The sequence below is a fragment of the Chiloscyllium punctatum genome, chromosome 26 (genome assembly GCF_047496795.1).
Source record: "Chiloscyllium punctatum isolate Juve2018m chromosome 26, sChiPun1.3, whole genome shotgun sequence".
Taxonomy (NCBI): domain Eukaryota; kingdom Metazoa; phylum Chordata; class Chondrichthyes; order Orectolobiformes; family Hemiscylliidae; genus Chiloscyllium; species Chiloscyllium punctatum.
The window spans coordinates 5,188,722-5,210,902 of record NC_092764.1 but is presented as its reverse complement, the minus strand read 5'-3'; the positions used below and the strand labels follow the sequence as shown (position 1 = coordinate 5,210,902).

The window sequence follows — 22,181 nt, the reverse complement described above, 5'->3', positions numbered from 1 at the left end:
GTCCCTCCTACGTCTTGCCCCTTGGCATCTTCAGTTTTTACAAGTACATCTCACTCTGCTCACCTTCTTCTCACCTAATTCCTCACTGTGTCTAAATGATCAGACTGTTAGTCCTACATCCAATACTGGATGAGCAGAAATTTCCTCGAATTCTCCACATTGTCCCTGTAAATTGGTCTCTCTCCCTGGCTGAGACTAACAGGGTTGATCACAAAGTGTTATATTTGGCCCTGAGATGAGCTTCCAACGTTTACTTCCAACTCTGTAACATAGCCTGACTCTGTCCCTGCCTCAGTTGATCTGTTGCTGAGACTCTCACCTATGCCTTTGTTCCCTCTAGATTTGGTTATTCCAACACATTCCTGACTGCTCTGCCGACTGGACTCTCTGTTAATTTGAGGTTATTTAAAACTCTGCTACTCATGGTCTGAATGTGAACCAAGTCCCATTTCCCCCTCAAATCTGTGATAATTGCCCTACATTATTTTTGATCTTAAATTCTTGATTTTAAATTCTTATCCTTACTTTCAAATCCCTCTATGGTCTTACGTTGCCCATTGGTATAACTTCTTCTTGCTGCTTGTATTATCTGCACACATCCAATTTCACTCTCTTGAGCATTCTGGTTTCAATTGTTCCATCATTGGTGACCATGCCTTCAGCTACATGGCCCAAACACTCTGGAATTCTCTCCTGAAACCTCCCCATCTCTCTTTCTAACTTTATAAGGATGATTTTTAAGACCTGTCTCTTTGATCAAACATTTGGTCAGGTCTCCTAATAAGAGTCACAGCACAGAAACAGACCCTTTGGTCCAACCCGTCCATGCCGACCAGATATCTTAATCTAATCCCATTTGCCCGCACCTGGTCCATATCCCTCTAAACCCTTTCTATTCATATACCCATCCAAATGCCTTTTAAATGTTGTAATTGTACCAGCCTCCACCACTTCCTCTGCCAGCTCATTCCATACATGTACCACCCTCTGTGTGAAAAGGTGTTCCTGAGTCTGTCCTATACATCACAGGTCTCTATTTTGAGCAACTTAGACATTGGGAAAGCCCCAGAAGCAGGTTCAGAGATTAAAACAAACAGATGTGCAATCAGATTCAGTGCTAGCTTTCAATAAGGAATTGGATAATGTTGTGGGAGAAAGGATTGCTGGCATGTGGAGAAAACCCAGGAGTGTGACTTCTCAAAACAGCTAATATAGATTCGATGGGTTGCTGTATAGATTGAGTCAAAGTCAGTTTTTCTTTATTCATTCATGGGATGAGGGCATCGCTAACTAGGCAGCTCGTTGGATGCTGCCTGAACTGCTGTGCTCTTCCAGCACCACTAATCCAGCATTTATTGCCCATCCCTAATTACCCAGAGGGCAGTTAAGAGTCTGGGTCTGGGGTCACATATCGGCCAGACCAGCTAAGGATGGCAGTTTACTTCCCTAAGGGACATTAGTGAACCAGATAGGTTTTCTCTGACAATCAACAATGGATTCACAGTCATCATTAGACTCTTAATTCCAGATATTTATTGAATTGGGATTAGAGTGGTGCTGGAAAAGCACAGCAGTTCAGGCAGCATCCGAGGAGCAGGAAAATCGACGTTTCGGGCAAAAACCCTTCATCAGGAAAGAGTCAGAGTGCCTAAAGGGTGGAGAGATAAATGAGAAGAGGGTGGGGGTAGCATAGAGTACAATAGGTGAATGGGGGTGGGGATGGAGGTGATAGGTCAGAGAGGAGGGTGGAGTGGATAGGTGGAAAGGAAGATAGGCTGGTAGGACAGGTCATGAGGGCAGTGCTGAGCTGGAAGTTTGGAACTGGGGTGAGGTGGGGGAAGGGAAAATGAGGAAACTGTTGAAGTCCACATTGATGCCCTGGGGTTAAAGTGTTCCGAGGCGGAAGATGAGGCGTTCTTCCTCCAGGCGTCGGGTGGTGAGGGAGCAGCGGTGAAGGAGGCCCAGGACCTCCATGTCCTCGGCAGAGTGGGAGGGGGAGTTGAAATGTTGGGCCACGGGGCGGTGTGGTTGATTGGGTGTCCCAGAGATGTTCCCTAAAGCACTCATTTATTGAACTGGAATTCCACCACCTGCTGCAGCAGGATTCAAGCCCAGGCCCTCCAGAATATTGCCTGGGTCTCTGGATTAACAGTCTAGCAATAATATCACTAGGCCATTGCCTCCCCTTCCAGACATAGGAGCCATTCAGTCCATCCAGTCTATTCTGGTTCTCCACACAGCAATTTAATCAGCCCCATACCATTGCTTCATCCATGTTTATGAATCAACATAGGAACTGATTACCATTCAGCTGCTCAATCTAGTACTCCAATGAGATTCTGGCAAATCCATTTCTCAACACCATCTCCCTATCTTGACTCCATAACCTGTCCTAACCATTAATCTCTTTGAAATGTTCAAGTGGACCACAGCTTTTTGGAACAGAGTTTCAGATGCTGACTATCCTGTGTGAAGAAGCAATTCCTGACATCATCCTGGGTCTAATTTTAAGGATCTAGGCTCAACCACCACAGGAAATAATCATTAAATTATTTTTATGACCCCATGTTCAGATGTTTGGTGAATAACTGATTTTTATTTTGATTCATTCATGTCATGGGGCTGTTTGCCTTATTCCCAGCTGTCCTTGAGAAAGTGACGAGTCACCTTGAACTGCTGGAATCTGAGCTGTTTGTTACATGGAACATCTTACTCAACAGCTTCAGAGGGACCAACTGGTAACCATGTTGCTGTAGTCTGGTTAAGGCTGACAGACTTCCTTCCATGAAGGACATTAGTGAATAAAGTTTTACAGCAACCCAATAGTTTTGTGGTCATTGCTTTAACTAGATTTCTGTTCCAGACTTATTTAATTCAGCTGCTGTGGTGGGATTTGAACCCTTTTTATTTTTTTCATTGGATGTGGGTGTTGCTGACAATGTTGGCATTTACTATTCATTCTTGTTTAGCTTTCAGCAAGTGGTGGTAAGCCACTTGCTTGAACTACTGAAGTCCAATTTCACATCGATATTCCAAGCTCTGGGTCACTCGTCCCATGGTGCATACTCACTATACTATCATATCAACAAAGCCTCAAAGTAAAACCCAGAATAATGCTGAATCAGTAAATAAGCCAATCAATAAAATTTCAAATGTTTCATTATCAATATGTATATGTTACTGGCAGGATTGATATTTATTGCCCATCACCACTTGACTGGTCCCTGTTTGGCAGGGAGCCCCAGAGTTTTGACCCTGTGATAGTGAAGGAACAGTCAATGAATAGCCATGTCATGATGGCGTGCAACTTGGGAGGCTAATGTGCAGAGGTGGAACCCATTGGGGTCTGCTGACCGCATCCCAATTTTGGCAGAGGTTTGAGAGATGGTTTTGAAGTAGATATTGTAGAACTGGCAAAATGAGCAACTGTGTGCTTGTTGATTTAGGGGAGAGTGAATGTTTAGACGAACAAGTGAAGGAGAGAATCAGCCAAGATTCGCTGGGGTCCCAGGATTCTGGGACCAATAATCACTTGCGGAAAGCAAGAGCATATGTACGATAATTAAAGGCTTGGTACAGAAAGTTTCACCACTAACCAAGCCAATCTCAACACAAGAACTTCATAAAGTTAAATCACAGGACGTGGGCATGACTGGCTGGGCCAGGATTTATTGCCCATCCCTAATTGTACTGGAGATGGCGGTGGTGAGCTGCCTGCTTGACCTACTGTCCATGTAGTGAAGGGAGATCCACAATGATGTTAGGGAGAGTTTGACCCAGTCACACTGAAGGAACGGCGATATATTTCCAAGTCAGGGTGGTGAGTGGCTTGGAGGGGAACGTGCAGGGGGTGATGTTCCCAACATATCTGCTGCCCTTGTCCTTCTGGATGGCTGTGATCACTGGTTTGGAAACTGATGAATTTCTGTAGTTGATCTTGGAGAAAGTATACACTGCTGCTATTGAGTGTGGTGGTGGGAGTGGACATTTGCAGATGAAGTGCCATTTAAATGGGCTGCTTTGTCCTGGATGATGAGAATTTGTTGAGTGGCAAGTTTGCAGAGCTTAGATCTAACCTATTGGTTATGGAACCACTTATTATTGACACTGTTTAGCACACATATTCATGTTTTATATCTTCACCAGGTTGGAACCGCATTGTTAGGTATATTTGGCACTGTTCCTGACACATCCTGCATTGAGGCAGGTAAGGGTAGAGTTGGGGAGATGCCAGGCAATGAGCTTGCACATTGTGTTGGAGTATAATTCGGCTGTTACTGAAAGCTCACTTCCCCTCGTGGATATCCAGTGCTGTGTTGTTAGATTTGTTCAGATCTATCCCATTCAGCACAATGGTAGTACCAGACAGCATGATTGAGGGTATCCTTCATAAGAAAATAGGACTTTGTCTCCATAAAGACTGTGTGGCTCTTAGCAATATTGCTATGGTCAGATCCATCTGTGGCAGAAGACTGGTGAAGATGAGGTCAAACATGTTTTGTCCTGCTTACTGGTTCCCAGTCAGCAGCTATGTCCTTCAGGAGTTGACCAGCTCAATCACGAGCATGCTGCCAAGCCATTCTTGGTGGTGGACACAGAAATTTGACAATATATTTTGTGCCTGTCACCCTCAGTGCTTCCTTCAACATGGAGAAGTGCAATAATCTGCTGAGGGCAGTGTATGGTACGCAGCAGGATTCCTGCGACAGGGACTTCCATGGCAACTCCCACCTGACCACCACCTCTGCTGGTCATGTCTTTCCAGTGGGAAGAGGACAAATCCAGGGATGATAACGGTGATCTCTGGGGCATTGTAAGACTGTTATTTGACTAGTCTGTGAAACAGCTCTCCAAAATTTGGTCCAAGCACCAAACGGCACATTGGCTTGATGGTTAGCACTGCTGCTTTGCAGCACCAGAGTCCCAGGTTCGATTCCAGCCTCAGATGACTATCTGTGTGAAATTTGCACATTCTCATGTTTGCATGGGTTTCGTTCCACGATCCAAAGATGTGCAGGTTTAGTGAATTGACCATGCTAAATTGCCTGTAGTGTTTAGATTAGGTGCATTAGTATGGGGTAAATGTAGAGTAATAGTGGAATGGGTCGGAGTGGGATACTCTTTGGAGGGTCGGTGTGGACTTGCTGGGTTGAAGGACCTTTTTCCACACTGTATGGATTCTATGTCGGCCAGATCAGGTAAGGGTGGCAGAGTCCTTGATCAAAAGGACATCATTCCAACAATTGGCAACAGTTTTATAGTCACTAGACTTATAGCTCTAGATTTGCACTGAATTCAAGATTCCTCCGCCTGCTGTGATGGGAATTGAATCCTAGTCGCCAGAACATTACCTGGGGCTCTGGATTATTAGCTCAGCGATGATAGGGTTGATGAGATTCTGCATCACATCACAGGCTAGGGGTTTCAGACAGCAATCCACCTCTTGTTCACCATCAAACTGGCAGTACCCAGGTGTGAACAAGATTACATTGGGTTGGCGAGTTCACTCTGCAAACAGGTTACAAAAACTCACCACAAAGGCAGAGCAAAGTGAGGGGAGTAGTGCATCTCCCCCTCCCATTGGGCATGGAGAAAGAACCAAAAAAACAATTGTATACACTGTTCCTCCTACAATATTTAGATAACATACACAAACCTAAATACAACATAAAGGCATGTCCGAGCAAGAGTGAATACTTGCATGGAATACTGCAGAGTGGTCGAGGGATTTGATTGTGGACTGAAGACAAAATCTGTACACAGTTAATGTTTTAATCATGAAAATTGCCATTTGTAACAAAGCTTTTCGGCACGTTTTACAGTCAATTCAGATACAAAAGACCTACTGAAACGACAATCTCAATTTGCTACAAAAATACTTTTAGCTACACCCTCAGTAACCCCTCTCTCTCTCTCAACATTGAACAGGTCAATTGGATCAATTAAGGTTCTAGAACAGTCCAAATGTAAATTACATTTTTCTTCTACCCTCCCTAAACTACAGAGCAGATGACTCCTCTTCAGATAATGCTATGTCCCTAACTCAGCACACATCCACCTGGTACAGTCTCACACCCACCCTGCCAGGGAGCAAGCTGCTGACATTGCCTGGAGGTGGTTGACTCAGGACCCAAACACTGGGTCACAACCTGAGTCTAACCACTGGGACCGCCTCAGATCGGATCATTGCAATCCACAGTGTGAACAAAAACAAGATAAGATATCTGCGTTATACAAAAGTCACGTATAAATAACTACAAACTGTAACAAGACACAGGAGAGGCCCCTAGATCTGATTAAAGAGGCTATAATATCAGGAAGTACAAACAGGCTTGGGGTAAATGAAGTGTTTACAGCAATTTACAAAACATGTCGCTGCTGTTATACAAACAGGAACATTTTTAATACTTGAACAGCAAATTCTGTAAGTAGCATCACAGCCAGGGAAGAGCGGGGAGGGAAAAAGCTTGAGAACAGAATTACATTGAACAGCAAACCAGAAGATGTGGGTGTCAGTTTATATCCAGCAACGTGGTAGACACTGCTATCACAACTTGTTGGATGTATGACTCTCAGCCGCTGGAGTCGCCCCCACCAGCCAATCGGATTATTTAAGGCTGTGGCTTGTTGTTAGGTTCTCTGCTGACATCGTTTCCCCCACCTACCCACCCCACTGTAACTGACGACAGAGTGTGGTGCTAGGATAAAAAGAGCAGCACAAGTCATTATCATGTCGCTCAATCCAACGCAATGACATCATCCTCCTCCTCTTCCTGCTCGGTGCATATCCGTTTAACACCAACACCTTCTGCCTCATCCTGCAGTTTCCTCTTCAGGCCCCGGCTATCCATGTTAGTCTCTGCTCCACTGGACGAGGGCATCTCTTCATCCGAGTCAACGATCAGGACATCGTCCTGCTCTGAGGCTGAAGAACAGGACACGGTTATAAAGGTAGGAGAATGAGGTGGTCTGTACAGGGAGGTTTCATCATCGAACCACAGTAATAAGCACTGGAGCTGGCCATTCACAGCAGCATTCCTGAGGGCTCTTCAAAACAGCTACCCATTTAATCCCATCTCCTCTTCCCTGTCTATAATTCCCCTTCAAACAGTTATCCAATTTCCTTTGATTAGTTACTAATGAATCTGGTTCTACTGCCCTTTCAAACAATGAATTCCAGATCACCACAACTCCCTATACAAGGAAATATACAGGAAATCCAAACGGAACAGTGAGATTTAAAAAGTAGTGTGTGCCAGAACCTACCCTCCAGCCTGGAATTGTTGTGGACTTTCAAAGTGCATCCGACCCAACATGTCACAGGTGTTGGTGGCCTCTGGGTGGCACCATGACAGCATGGCAGACAAGGAACTGAAGTGAGTAGGAGAACACAATGCAGTGATGGAAGAGGTTCAGTTTTAGTTTGGCCATTGTCTTAGAGATGGAGAGATAGAGACCCCCAAAAGCCAAGGTCTAGGAGGTATTCATTAGCTGGACAGGTAGGCAACTGTTAGTGATGGTCTTATTTTCTCTCTAAAATAGGACAATAGGACTGGGGAGATTTAATGACTGTATTAAATGGACTACAATATTCCTGGAGTAATATTTTAAAACTTGAAATGCTAATCAGTTCAATAAAATGTGATAAAGATGATGGGCACATGGTGTGTTGTAGCTGTAGCATGTGGAAGCTGACGAATACCATTGTGATGCACAACTACATGTGGAGCAAAGAGATGCAGCTCAGGATCAATGAACTGCAGTTTCAGCTTCAGACACAGCAATGCATCAGGAGGAAGAAAGTTACCTGGGCACTTTGTTCCAGGAGGTAGTCAGAGTGTTCGGGTTCAGTACTTCAGTACATGCAGGGTCTAGGGGACATAACTGAGGCAAGATCCAGAAGGTAACACTGGAGGAGCCTCAGCCCTTGCACTAGTCCAGGTTTGTGGCACTTGCAGCTTGTGTGGATGAGAGCAGGGCTCGCAGGGTGGATGAGCAAGCTGACCACAGCAACATGAGGGCTGTTCAAACGGAGGAGAACAAAGGAATATAAGAGACAGTAAAGTTAACGGGATAATCAAAGTTCTCTGCAACTCAAAGTGAGAGTCCTGGTGCTAGAGTTAAGGAAGCCTCCTTGAGGCTGGTGAGGAACTGGAAGTGGGAGGGGAGGGATCCAATCATCGTGTTCCATATAGAGCTAAGGAGGTTTTGCTAACAGAGTATGAGCAACTAAGGTTTATATTAAAAAGCAGAATCACAAAGGTAACTATTGCCAGATTACTAACTAAGCAACAACCAAATATAAAATCAGGGAGCTGAGCTTGTGATTTAAAGATGTGTGGGAGAAATGCATTCGCTTCCTTTGGATACAGAACTGGCTCAAAGGTTGAAGACAGAGGGTGGTGATGGAGGGTTGCTTTTCAGACTGGAGGTCTGTGACCAGTGGAGTGCCACAAGGATCGGTGCTGGGCCCTCTACTTTTTGACATTTACATAAATGATTTGGATGCGAACATAAGAGGTACAGTTAGTAAGTTTGCTGATGACACCAAAATTAGAGGTGTAGTGGACAGCGAAGAGGGTTACCTCAGATTACAACAGGATTTGGGCCAAAGGACTGAGAAGTGGCAGATGGAGTTTAATTCAGATAAATGCAAGGTGCTGCATTTTGGGAAAGCAAATCTTAGCAGGGCGTATACACTTAATGGTAAGGTCCTAGGGAGTGTTGCTGAACAAAGAGACCTTGGAGTGCAGGTTCATAGCTCCTTGAAAGTGGAGTCGCAGGTAGATGGGATAGTGAAGAAGGCGTTTGGTATGCTTTCCTTTATTGGTCAGAGTATTGAGTACAGGAGTTGGGAGGTCATGTTGCGGCTGTACAGGACATTGGTTAGGCCACTTTTGGAATATTGCGTGCAATTCTGGTCTCCTTCCTATCAGAAAGATGTTGTGAAACTTGAAAGGGTTCAGAAAAGATTGACAAGGATGTTGCCAAGGTTGGAGGATTTGAGCTATAGGGAGAGGCTGAACAGGCTAGGGCTGTTTTCCCTGGAGCGTCAGAGGCTGAGGGGTGACCTTATAGAGGTTTACAAAATTATGAGGGGCACGCACAGGGTAAATAGACAAGATCTTTTCCCTGGGGTCGGGGAGTCCAGAACTAGAGGGCATAGGTTTAGGGTGAGAGTTGGAAGATATAAAAGAGACCTACGGAGCAACTGTTTCATACAAAGTACGTGTATAGAATGAGCTGCCAGAGGATGTGGTGGATGCTGGTACAATTGCAACATTTAAGAGGCATTTGGATGGGTATATGAATAGGAAGGGTTTGGAGGGATATGGGCCGGGTGGGACTGGATTAGGTTGGGATATCTGGTCAGCATGGATGGGCTGGACCAAAGGGTCTGTTTCCGTGCTGTACATCTCTATGACTGTAAATGAGACACAATAAATAGATGATCTCATAGAAGAGGATCTTCTAGAGAAGGGTGATAATATTACAATCTCACAAACAGATTTATGCCTAGAAACAAGGGCCAGAAACTAGTTGTCTTCAAATTAAATAAGTAGTCATCAGAAAATTATGACAACAAAGTTGGCTGAAGTGGAATGGGATATAGGTTAAAAGTTTATCCTGTAGATAAGCAATGCCAAGCATTTTAATGACATTTCAGACCCTCAAAGATATTGAGAGAGAAAAAAATTTATAAGACAGATGAACCATTCGTGGCTAGTTAAAGAATTTAAGTAGTATTTCAATTTGAAATAAAAATGGTACAATACAATGAATCTCAGAATAGTTATAATATTGAAGGAAGGCATTTGAACCATTGTTTTTGCGCTGGTTCTCTGAGGAGCAATTTCTCACGTCACCCCCTTACCCTTCCCAGCACCCCCTCTCACAGAGAGCAGTGCAATTCTCACAGTGCTTCAATTGAACCTGCTTCTACCACATCCTCAAATGGTTCAGAATCTAGCCACTTGCTGTGCTTGTTTAGTCAGCTATTTTAAATCTGTGCCTTCTGGGTTCTCACGCATTCCACCAATGGGAACACTTTCTCCCTGTCTCAAGATTTTAAATACCTACATTACAACAGTGACTCATTTGAAAGGAATTTCCTTAATCAAAGTACTTTGGATGGCCTGGAGTTGTAAATTAACACTGACTGAGTCTTTATTTTGCTAATACAAACTTGTTATCCGCTGCTGAGATTGTAGTGTCAGCCTAAGTGTCCCAGTGATACTGCATATACTATAGTCATCAACCAACGACTAATTCACATTCTTTGAGAATGAATCTAACCATCTTCCCTGTATATTCAACAGCATTATCATGACTGAACCCCCAATAAACAACTTGACTAGAAGCTGAACTAAATTAGTGGCAACAAAACAGAAATTCTGTAATGAGTAGCTCCTTGCCTGGCACTCCAAAGCCTATGTACCATCTATAAGGTACATGTCAGGAGAAGACTGGAATACTATCCACATTCCACACATCTTGAAATTATATCCACTGTCACCGGACTGAAACCTTAGAAATACCTCCCTCACAGCTATGTGTGTATAGACTACAGCAGTTCAAGGAGGTGGAACGGGCAACAAATACTGGTCTTGTCTCACACTCAGTCCAAGAATGAATTTAAAACACTAAGCCCATTGCAGGCTCATGGCTGTGCAAACAAAAGGGTTTGTACTGATTTAGCATGTTTTATGTTTTGATCGGAGGGAAGAGGAGATAAGGCAGACACAAAAAGGCATTACCTTTAGATGTGGAAGGTTGTGCTCCATCATCACTGCCATTGGTTATGGCCTTGCCATCTTCCTCATTTGGTTTTTGAGGAGCTTTCTCAGGAGCATCGCCAACCACTTCAAACTCTATGTCCTTTCCCAGATCCTCACTGCAATTGATCATCACAAAGTGAAAACAAACTCAGCAGCTCAAATGATTCAGTGCAAACAGAGAAGTCTTACACACCACTGCCCCTTGTAGATTAACTGAGTGTTTGTGTGGGATATACAGAACCAAAGGGCCAAGTTCAATGCTTCATCTGTGCTCAGTTCCTTCAGGCCTGAGTTGAATCTCTCCAGGAATCTGTCTCCCTGAAGAGAGGCTGCTGCAGGCAATGGAGAGGAGAGACAGCACTTTACTGTGCTCCACAAGTACTGCTGCAATGGTCACACTCAATCTCAGCTCAGCTGAACAAAGTACCAGAGCATGACTGGAAGCCAGAAAATCTTATCCCAGGCAAACAGTAAACACCTCAAGGGAGGGGAGGGATAGTCTTGATCTCCTTACATAAGGAAAGATATAATTATATTAGAACTAGTTCTCTCTGAACCGGTTCCTGAGATGACCAGGCTGTGTTAAGAGGATTGTTTGACAGATTGGCCTATAGCCAGAGTTTGGAAGAGAGTGAGTTGATTTTATTCAAATGTATAAAATCCTGAGGTGATCTGACAGGATGGAAGGTGAAAGAATGTTTCCCATTACTGGAGAGACTTGAACTAGGGGAGAGTTTAAAATAAGGACCCGCCCATTTAAGACTGAGTTGAGGACTTTTTTTTTTCTCCAAGGGTAGAGTGTCTAGGAATTCTCTTCCCCCACAGCACAGTGGAAGCAAGATCAGTAAACACTTATATGGCAAAGGTAGATAATCAAATGTGAGAGGAGGTCAACAGGAAATGACAACTCAGGGCACTTCAGATCAGCCATTCCTGCTCCTACTTCATATGCACGTCTGAGCGGCTAACGGTTGAAGTGAGGCCACGTGCTGTAGCATGGCAGTTAGAGAGATAATAAAACAGTATAATATCATGTTCATGTCAGATGATGTCACAGAGTAAAGGCCTGTTCCTCACCTGTGCAGAAGGGTCACAGTCAGAGTGTAGTCTTGCAAGAAATCATCTACTTGGAGTCGGCTTCCATTACAGATCCCAAACTCAGAAAGGTTCTTATTGTTGTTTGCTGACAGAGATAAAAGACAAGTGAAAGACAAAACACCCAATCCCTGGTCTTCAAATATGAAATCCCATTAAATAATTCTCTAACGCCCTTAAAGTTCTGGCACAAAGGCAAACCAGTGACCCAACAAGTTCTGAAGAACAGTCATACTGGATTCAAAATACTAACTCTGATTCTCTCTCCACAAATGCTGCCAGACCTACTGAGATTCTTCAGGAATTTCTGTTTTTATTTTCAGCTTCCATCATCTGCAGTGTTTTGCTTTTATTTGACCCATCAAGTCAGTTGTGCGTCAGACAGTAATACACTCACATGAATCTTAAGGTTTGAGTTAAGCCCCCCTCCAGTGACCTGGGCACATGACCCAGGCTGACATTCCATGCAGAGCACCAAATGAGTGCTACAATATCAGAGGACTTTCAGGCAAGACATTAACGGTGGATGCAAAAGATCCCAAAGGTATTATTTTGAAGCATACTAAACTTTAGTTAAGCCACAGCTGCAGCACTGCGTACAGTTCTGGTTACCGCACTACAGGGAGGATGTGATTGCACTGGAGGGGGTACAGAGGAGATCGACCAGGAAGTTGTATGGGATCAAACATTTCACCGATGGAGAAAGATGGAATATGCTCAGGCTGTTTCCTTTGGAGCAAAGAAGGTTGCAGGGGACATGATAGGTGTGTAAAAGATTATGAGGGGCATGGATAGGGTGGATAAAAAACAGCTGTTCCCTTAGCTGAAGGGACAAGAACAAGGGGGCACACTTTTAAAGTGAAAGGCAGGAGGTTTAGAGGGAATGTGAAGAAAGACATTTTCACCCAGTGTGTTGAGGGGGCTTGGAATGCACTGCCTAGGAGAGTATTTGAGCCACAAAACCCTCAACTTTTAAAAGGCAATTGGATGAGCACCTGAAATGTCATAACACTGAAGGCTGTGGGCCCAGTGTGGGGAAGTGGGACTGGTGTAGGTATTGGTAGATTTTTGGCAGTACAGACTCGATGGGTGAAAGGGCCTCTTCTGTACTGTACAATTCTCTGAGAGCACTGATGCACTCCCAAGTGTTTTGCCTCAGAGGTAAGACAGCAACACACAGAGCTTATCAGTCAGGTGGATGACAAATGTGGGAAAGGATCTGGACATTGGAAATGTCATCACCTCGGAGCCACAAGACCTGGGTTCAAGTCCTACCTACTCCCAAGGTGTATCATAACATCTCTGAACAGATTTAGATTAGAAATGCAAAAAAGAAATAAACAAAAAACTGCTCTCTACCTTCGGTTTCTCCTTCCTCGGAAGAGATGAGGATTGTTCCTTTGCCATCTTCTATTTGCACATCTGGAGCTACCATCCCAAATTTATCCTTCAAAATCTGCAGAGAGAGAAGACAGCTGACCCTCAGTGCAGGAATTATTCCAGCGCAACATCTAATAACTCATAACTTCACTGCAGTTGAGTGAAATGAACTGACATTGAACTGAAGATCACTGAATGCACAACTTAAATCCCAAGAGGCCACGGTGTCTTATTTAAAGTGGCAATAACTGTAAAGCTTCCTCTAACAATAAAATAATTCATAATGGCTCAGGGACTTTACCTCCAAGGTGCCTGAAGGAGGAAACCAGGAGGCTATTCAGCCCCTTAAGCTAATGCTGTCATTCAGTTAAATCATGGCTGATCTTTACCTTAACTCAATCCAACCACTTTTATTTTACAAATTAAAGTTACTTTATGACCAAAAAAAAAATTAAGGGAACCAGCATCCACTGAGAGAAAAGGAGGAAAGGTGAATGAGTAAGAATGGGGCAAAGGTGAACAATAGAGAGAGTGGGAAAAAGGAGAGACACACAGGGTGGGGAGGGTGGGAAGTACAGCTGGGGGAAAAAGGAGGGAGATAAGAGAGGAAAGGAGAAAGAAAAAGGAGGAAATGTCACAATACTGTGTCTGCAAGCTGAGAGGTTGACATATTTGGAGATTGTGAGGCCAGTTGGAAAGTTAGAATCAATAAAGTGTGGCACTGGAAGAAGACACAGGTCAGGCAGCATCCAACAAGTAAGTCAACATTTCAGGTAGGAGCCCTCATCAAGAATGTGGGGGGGGGGGAGAAAGGGGGCTGAGAGATAAATAGGAGGAGGGAGGTGGGATGGCGATAGGTAAATGCAGGTTGATAGTGATTGTGGTAGTTTGGCGGGGAGGATGGAGTGGATAAGAAGATGGCCAGGCAGGACAGTCAAGAGGGTGATGCTGAGGCAGAAAGTTGGACCTGGGATGGGGTAGGGGGTTGGGAATTGGGAGATTGGAGATTTGGAAACTGGTAAATTTAATGTTGAAGCTGTGTGGTTGCAGGCTCCTGAGGCAGACGAAGAGGTGTTCTTCCTCCAGTGGGTGGGTGGCCTTGATAAGCTGATGGAGGATTCCAGGACGTCCCAGATGGCCTCCTCCTAATGGACCGTGATTTCCCCTCCTCCATGATTGACAATTACTTCAATTACATCTTCGCCATTTCCCACACCTCTGCCCTCGAACCCAACCACCGCAACCAGAAGGATAGAATGCCCTGGCCCTTGCATTCCACCCCACTAATCTCCAAATCCAGCACATCATCCTCTGCCATTTTCACCACCTACAGTCAGACCCCATCACCAAACATATTTCCCTAACCACCTCTATCATTGTTCAGTAGGGATCATTCCCAATGCAACACTCTCGCGAGGTCTGCACTTCCCACCAAAACCCCCTCCACACCTGCCACCTTCCCCTGCTGCTGCTGCAAGAGGTGCAAAACTTGCGCCCACATCTCCCCCCTCACCTCCATCTAAGGCCCAAAGGATCATTCCAAATCCAGCCCAGGTTGACATATTTACTAGGTACCCTTTCAACTAACAACAAATTCAAGGCTCACCCGGTCCTGCAACACTTGGATGGAGATTTTCTGAGTGTTGAGTTTGATTGTGACTTCAGGCTTGATGGAACATACGTAGCAGCTGGGATTTGGAGGGTCCAAGATACACGGAACCAGCAACTTTTTCCGAGGATTGGGTTGCTTATTCAAAAAGATCTAAACATAAGAGGTCAATGTTTGAAATGCGCTTGTATGAAACACGCCTTCTTTTCATGTTAAACTAGATAGATATGTTCCCAGACTGCACCAGATAGATACATCTAAGGTTACTGAAGGAAGTGAAGAATTAGATTTCTGCGCATCTGGTGATGATATTTTCATCCACACTCTCCATGGCAGTAATACTGGATGATTGGAAGGAGGCAAATGTTGTTTGTCTATTCAAGAAAGGGAGTAGGGAAATCTCTGGGAATTACAGACCAGCCAGTCTTACATATGTAGTAAACAAGGTACTGGAAAGGATTCTGAGATAGGATTTATGACTAATTGGAAAAACAGTTTGATTAAAGATAGTCAGCATGGCTTTGAGAAGGGCAGGTCATGCCTCATTGAGTCATGCCTTAATGAGTTCTTTGAGGATGAGACAAGGCAAGTTGATGAAGGTCGAGCAGTGGATGTGTTGTATGTGAATTTCAGTAAGGCATTTGATAAAGTTCCCCACAGTAGACCTGTTCAGAAAGTTAGGAGGTAATTACAGGGAAATCTGGCTATCTGGATACAGAATTGGCTGGCTGAAAGAAGACAGCGAGTGGTAGTGAATGGAAAGTATCCCACCTGGAGGTCAATGACCAGTGGTGTCCCACAGGGATCTGTACTTGGGCCTCTGCTCTTTGTAGTTTTATAAATGACTTGGATGAAGAAGTAGAAGGGTGGGTTAGTAAACTTGCCGCTGACACAAAGGTTGGTGGTGTTATAGATAATGTCAAAGTCTGTTGCAGGTTGAGCTGAGAAATGGCAGATGGAGTTCAACCTGGATAATGCAAAGTGATTCATTTTGGAAGGTCAAATTTGAATGCAGAGTACAGGGTTAAAGACAGGACTCTTGGAGGAACAGCAGGAACTTGGGGTCCATGTACATAGATCCCTCAAAGTTGCCACCCATAGGTTGATAGGGTTGTTAAGGTGTATGGTGTTTTGGCTTTCATTAACAGGGGATTGAATTTAAGAGTCGTGAGGTTTTGCTGCAACTCTATAAAACCCTGGTTAGACCACACTTAGAATAGTGTGTCCAGTTCTGGCTGCCACATTATAGTAAGGATGTAGATGCCTTAGAGAGGGTGCAGAGGAGATTTACCAGGATGCTGTCTGGATTGGAGGACTTGCCTCATGAAGAGAGTTCGAGTGAGCTAGGGCTTTTTACACTGTGGAGGAGGAGGAAGAGAGGTGACTTGATCAAGGTGTACATGGTAATGAGACACAAAGATAGAGTAGATAGCCAGAGACTTTTCCCCCAGGGCAGAAATGGCTGTCATGAGGATTCATAATTTGAAGCTAACTGGAGGAAGGTATAGGGAATAGCAGAGGTAGGTTCTTTATGCTGAGAGTGATGAGTGAATCAAACGCACTGCCAGTGATGGTAATAGAGTCAGGGATATTAGGGACATTTAAGCGATTGCTGGACAAGCACATGGATGGCAGTAAATTGAAGTGTGTGAGAGGTTAGGTTGATCTTAGATTAAGATAAATGCTCAGCACAACATCATAGAACAATACAGCCCTTTGGCCCATGTTCAATTGGCAAATGGAACTAGATTAGGTTGGGACATCTGGTCGGCATGGACAAGTTGTACTGAAGGGTCTGTTTCTGTGCTGTACATCTCTATTACTCTAAACTAGAAATTCAGAAGCCATCCTCCTGAGACTCAAAATGAATTTCTAGCTATGAATACTTATTCTCTTGATCAAGGGTATGAGACAGATTCCCCATTCGACCAAAGACATTTGGACAACTCCATTATAAAATATTTATAGCACAGAAACAGCCTTTTGGATCAACAAGATCAGGTCAGTGCTTAAAATTTTCACGAAAGCTTCTTCTGATCATTTCCCACTCTCTTGTTTATCCAGCTTTCACATAAATAGATCTTCACTACTCATCTGTCATAGCAACATTCTGTGCACTCTGGTTAAAGAATATTTTATTAGATTTTTTAAATGACTCTCTGATAATTCAGGCCCATATTTTGCATTCTAATACTTATTCCAGACATTACTGTAAGAAGCCATGCTTCGTTGACTATGTAGCAACATCCGCCTCTCTTACAGGTCATTTGTAATGGGAAATGGGGGAACCGCACTGTAATGGGAAACGGGGGGGGGGGGGGGGGGGGGGGGGGGGGGGTCCGCACTGCAATGGGAAACAGGGGGAGTTCGCACTGCAACGGGAAACAGAGGGCAGGGGAGACCGCACTGTAATGGGCAAAAAGGTCACCACACCATCCAAGTGTCACCATCCAAGGGATGCTCACATTCAGGCTTGTGGCCCTGGCCAACCTGAGCTGTTGATGTCCTCCCCTCCATTTTGCCGCTGTATGAATTGCTCCAAAGACTTACTGTCCTGCACTGTTTCAGATTCCCAGAGAGAATCTTCAGTCCTTCCAACACGATCAAGCCGGCAATCACTGCGTTTGTGGTGGCTATCGCTGGGATGATGTTACCTGCCATGGCTGTGGACAAGACACACAATTAAGGAAACACTGACTCAAAGATTGGCGCACCTTTCAAATGCTCTTGAAGACTGGTCAATGCAACAACGTAACACACACTGGATTGTAGTTTAACGCTAAGTGTTCCCCTTCTTAACCCCGGCCATGGCTGTTTCTCCTCTGAAGCAGACATCTCTGCTGGGTTTCAGCTGGTGAGCACAAGTCCTCCAATACCCTTAAACGTGACTCCTCTTAACAGGCATTGAGCATGAGCAACTCAGCCAACTGTGTCCCAACAGAATCTGGTCCCCATCCTCTCACCACCTACAGAGAATTGGAATTCAGCTCAATTTGTCCACACTCTAATTGCAATAACCAAAGCCAACTGCAACACCCAGACCTGCCTGCTATCAATGGTTGCAATGGGAGCCACAGCAGCTAGTGAGTTGATCAAACATTACAAAGCCTACCACGATAAAGATAGCATTTTCAGTGTTCCCACACAGTCACCGCCTAGTTAGCATTTCAACACAGAGAGGTCTGATTGACATGACTGAAAACAACAAATGCTGGAGATCACAGATGACTCTTCATCCACTCAAAACGTTAGCTTGCTCTCTCTCCATGGATGCTGACTAGCTGTGATCGCCAGCATTTACTGATTTCAATACAGATTCCAGTATCTGTTGTTGTCAGTAGATTTCAGCATCTGCAGTAATTTGTAATCCGCTTAACATGTGCAACACTGCCACCTGCTGATGACCTCTGATCTTTTTTTAAGGTATTTGTTCGTTTTTCACTTTGTCCCAAGGTACTAACAACCTTCACAACCAGGAAAAAGCAATCCAAGCAGCCATTTTACTTGGGTGAACTCAAGTCAACAAATTTCTTTTCCATAGCAACTTGCATGCCCAACAGGAGATCCCAAAATAGTTTAAGTTAGTGAAATTTATTTAAGAAATGTGGTAAGGAAAAGTCAGGGAACGACAGACCAGTGAGTCCAACACCAGTAAGAGGGGATTCTGAGGGACAAGATTTACACATGTACTTAGAAAGGCAAGGACTAATTACAGATTATGGCTGTGTCTGACTGAGTTTAGTAAAGTGACAAAAAAGACTGAAAACAGAGCAGTAGGCATTGCTTATCTGGACTTTAGTGAGACATTCAGTAAGATTCTGCCTGGTAGATTGGTTACCAAGCTTAGATCACATGAAATCCAGAGGTAGCTTGCCAAATGAATACAAAGGTATGACACCAATAGTGTTGCTTTTTCAGACTGGAGGCCTGTGATCAGTGATGTGCCACAAGGACTGGTTCTGGGTCCATTGCTTTTTGTCATTTGCATAAATTATTGCGAATACAGGAGGTATGGTTAGTAAATTTACAGATGACACTAAAATTGGTGGTATAATGGACAGTGAAAGTGGTCTCAAAGTAAACAGGACCTTGATCAGATGAATCAATGGGCAGTGGAGTAGTTGATAGAGTTTAATTTTGATAAATGTGAGGGGTTGCATTTTCGTAAGGCAAACCAGGGCAGGATTAATACAGTTAATGATAGGGTCCTGGGAAGTGTTGCTGAACAAAGACTTTGGGGTGCAGGTTCACAGTTCCTTGAAAGTGAAATTGCAGGTAGACAGGGTGATGAAGGCAGTGTTTGGCGCGCTTGCCTTCATTGATCAATGCATTGACCAAGAATTGGGATGTCATGTTGGGGCTATACAGGTCATTAAAGCCACTTTTAGAATACTGCGCTCCATTCCAGCCTCCCTGCTACAGGAAGATGTTGTTACACTTGAAAGGTTCAGAAAAGATTTACAAGGATGTTGCCAGAGTTGGAGGGTTTGAGCTATAGGAAGAGACTGAATAGGCTGGCGTTATTTTCCCTGAACCAACGGAGGCTGAGGGGGTGACCTTATAGAGGTTTATAAAATGATGAGGGACATGGATAGGGTTAACAGATAAGGTCTTTTCCCAGGGTAGGGGAGTTCAAAACTAGGACATAGGTTTAAGATGAGAGGGGAAAGATTTAAAAAGGGACCTGAGGGACAACATTTTCAAACAGAGGGTGGTACTTGTATGAAACGAGCTGCCGGAGGAAGTGGAGATTGGTACAATTAAAACATTTAATAGGCAGCTGGATGGGTACATGAAAAGGAAGGGTTTACAGGGAAATGGGCCAAATGCTGGAAAATGGGATGAGATCAGTTTAGGATATCTGATTCATATGGACTGTGTTGTATAATTCTGACACTATGACTTGAAATATTTTGGAAGCTATGTTCTGTCGTAGAGTAACTGGACCCAGAATGAACAATGGGATAATGACCCGATAACCCGATTTGCTGTTAATTCAGGTATAAGTATGGAACTGTTGACAAGGATATCAACAACTCTAACTTTGCTGAAACACCGCAATGGGATAATGTACATCAACCTAAGCGGATATAGTACAAGCCCAATATGACTCTCCCTCAGATCTCGGAGGTTCTCCAGCATCCTCAGTATTTGGTCTTTATTTGAAGGTTTCCAGCATGACTGGATCCAAACCTGTCTTCACCCAAAGCCCATGAATGACAATGTAGGCAGGGTAACCACACACAGAAAAGGGAACCATGGACAACACTTTTACTAATCCAGGGCCACTAAAGACACGGTCAATCGGGGACTATTTGGATCATCTGACCAAAGAGTCAGCACATACACAATATTTGAAATCCAATGCCTCCCACTGCCAAGCCAGTTTAGTACCAACTAATTCAACTTACCTTTCAACTAACATACCACCCATAATGATGATTTCTCACGATTAAAAATGATCGATTATGTTTGCTTATAAACTAACAGTGATTACAACAGTTATCTATTGAGGTGAGCTGGCAAGATGGAGACAGAACTGATTTCTCATAGGAAACATAGGGGAGCAGTGGATGAATACTTTTCAGAATGGAGGGTTGTGACTAATGGTGTTCCACAGGGATCAGTGCAGGGACCTCTGCTGTTCGTGGTGTACACAAATGATTTGGAGGAAAGTATAGCCGGTCTAATTCGTAAGTCTGCAGACAATACAAAGATTGGTGGAGCTGTGGACAGTGAGGACTGTCAGGAGATACAGCAGGATATAGATCAGTTGGAGGCATGGGCAGAAAAATGGCATATGAGGAGTTTAATCCAGACAAATGTGAGGTGATGAATTTTGGAAGGTCAAATACAGGTAGAAATTATACGGGAAATGGCAGAACCTTGAGGAGTATTGATCTGCAGAGGGATCTGGGTGTGCAGGTCCACAGATCACTGAAGGTGGCAGCGCAGGTAGATAAGGTATTAAAAAAGTTTATGGCAAGCTTGCCTTCATTGGAAGGGGCATTGAATATAAGGATGGACAAGTTATGCTGCAGCTTCATTGAACTTTAATTAGGCCACACTTGGAGAACTGCGTACAGTTCTGGTCACCACACTACTAGAAGGATATGGATGCATTGGAGAGGGTACAGAAAAGGTTTACCATGATGTTGCCTGGTATGGGGGATTGTAGCTCTGAAGAAAGGTAAGATAGACTGGGTTTGTTTTCACTGGAACGCAGGAGGTTGAGAGGCAACCTGATAGAAGTTTATAAGATTGGGAATGGCATGGATAGAGTGGAAAGTAGGAGGTTGTTTCCCAGGGCGGACGGGTAAATTACTAGCAGACACAGATACACGCTAGGTAGGGGTGTGTGTGTGTGTGTGTGTGTGTGTGTGTGTGTGTGTGTGTGTGTGTGTGTGTGTGTGTGTGTGTGTGGGGGGGGGGGGGGGGTTAAAAGAATTCCACACAAAAGGTGGTGAGTCCCTGGAAGCACTGCCAGAGATGGTGCTGGAAGCAGACATAAAAGCAGCATTCAAAAAGCACCTGCATGAGTACATCAATAGGACGGAAATAGAGGAAAATGGATCCTGTAAGCAAAGACAGTTTTAGTATGGAAGGGTAATGTGTGTTTGTCGAGAAATAAGACTGTGTTATTTTCCGGGTCTGTAGATTGTGAAGGAGCAAAAATGGCCTTTAATAGAGTGAGATGTACTTCTTGTCAGATGTGGGAGTTAGTTTAAAGGTTACTGCAGATTATATCTGCCATAAATGCTGTTGGCTGAGAATCTTATCAGATCGAATGGATCAGTTGAAGAGACAGTTAGAAGCAATGAGGAATTTGCAACAGCAACAGTACGTGATGGATGGCAATTATAGGAAGGGGGGAAAGTCTCAGATACAGTCACATAGATGGGTTAACTCCAGGAAGGGTAAGAGAGGTAGGCACCTAGTGCAGGAGTCTTTTGCAGCTATACCCATTTCAAACGGGTATGTTGTTTTGGAAAACGTAGGGGGTGATGGATTCTCAGGGAACACAGCACAAACAGCCAAGATTCTGGTATTGAGACTGGCTTGAATGCAATGAGGGATACGTCGGGTTCCACAAGATCAATTGCGTTAGGGGATTTTCTAGTCCAAGGTACAGACAGACGTTTCTGCAGCCAACAGCAAAAAAGCAGAATGGTGTGTTGCTTCCCTGGTGTCAGGATCAAGCATGTCTCAGAAAGGGTGCAGAATGTTCTCACGGGGGAGAGGGACCAGCAGGAGGTCATTGTCCACATTGGAACCAATGACATAGGAAGGGAAAAGGTTGAGATTCTGAAGGGAGATTA

General features: G+C 44.1%; 1 protein-coding gene across 2 annotated transcripts in view; it reads right to left on the bottom strand.

Moving 5' to 3' along the window:
- Nucleotides 1–5,756: 5,756 nt before the first annotated feature.
- Nucleotides 5,757–22,181, bottom strand: part of uba2 (ubiquitin-like modifier activating enzyme 2) — a 46,860-nt gene continuing 30,435 nt past the window's right edge. The window contains exons 12-18 of one of the 2 annotated variants that reach the window (XR_011964227.1): nt 17,413–17,525; nt 14,860–15,015; nt 13,233–13,329; nt 11,856–11,961; nt 10,758–10,894; nt 7,808–8,021; nt 6,773–6,925 (exon numbers count right to left, since the gene is read on the bottom strand). Coding sequence is in view for 1 of the 2 variants with exons in the window: in XM_072595802.1 (XP_072451903.1) it covers nt 6,738–6,925; nt 10,758–10,894; nt 11,856–11,961; nt 13,233–13,329; nt 14,860–15,015; nt 17,413–17,525 (797 nt within the window). In the remaining variant the exon portion in view is untranslated. Of the gene's footprint in view, nt 6,926–7,807; nt 8,022–10,757; nt 10,895–11,855; nt 11,962–13,232; nt 13,330–14,859; nt 15,016–17,412; nt 17,526–22,181 lie in introns of both variants that reach the window. The other variant, XM_072595802.1, reaches the window with a different exon arrangement.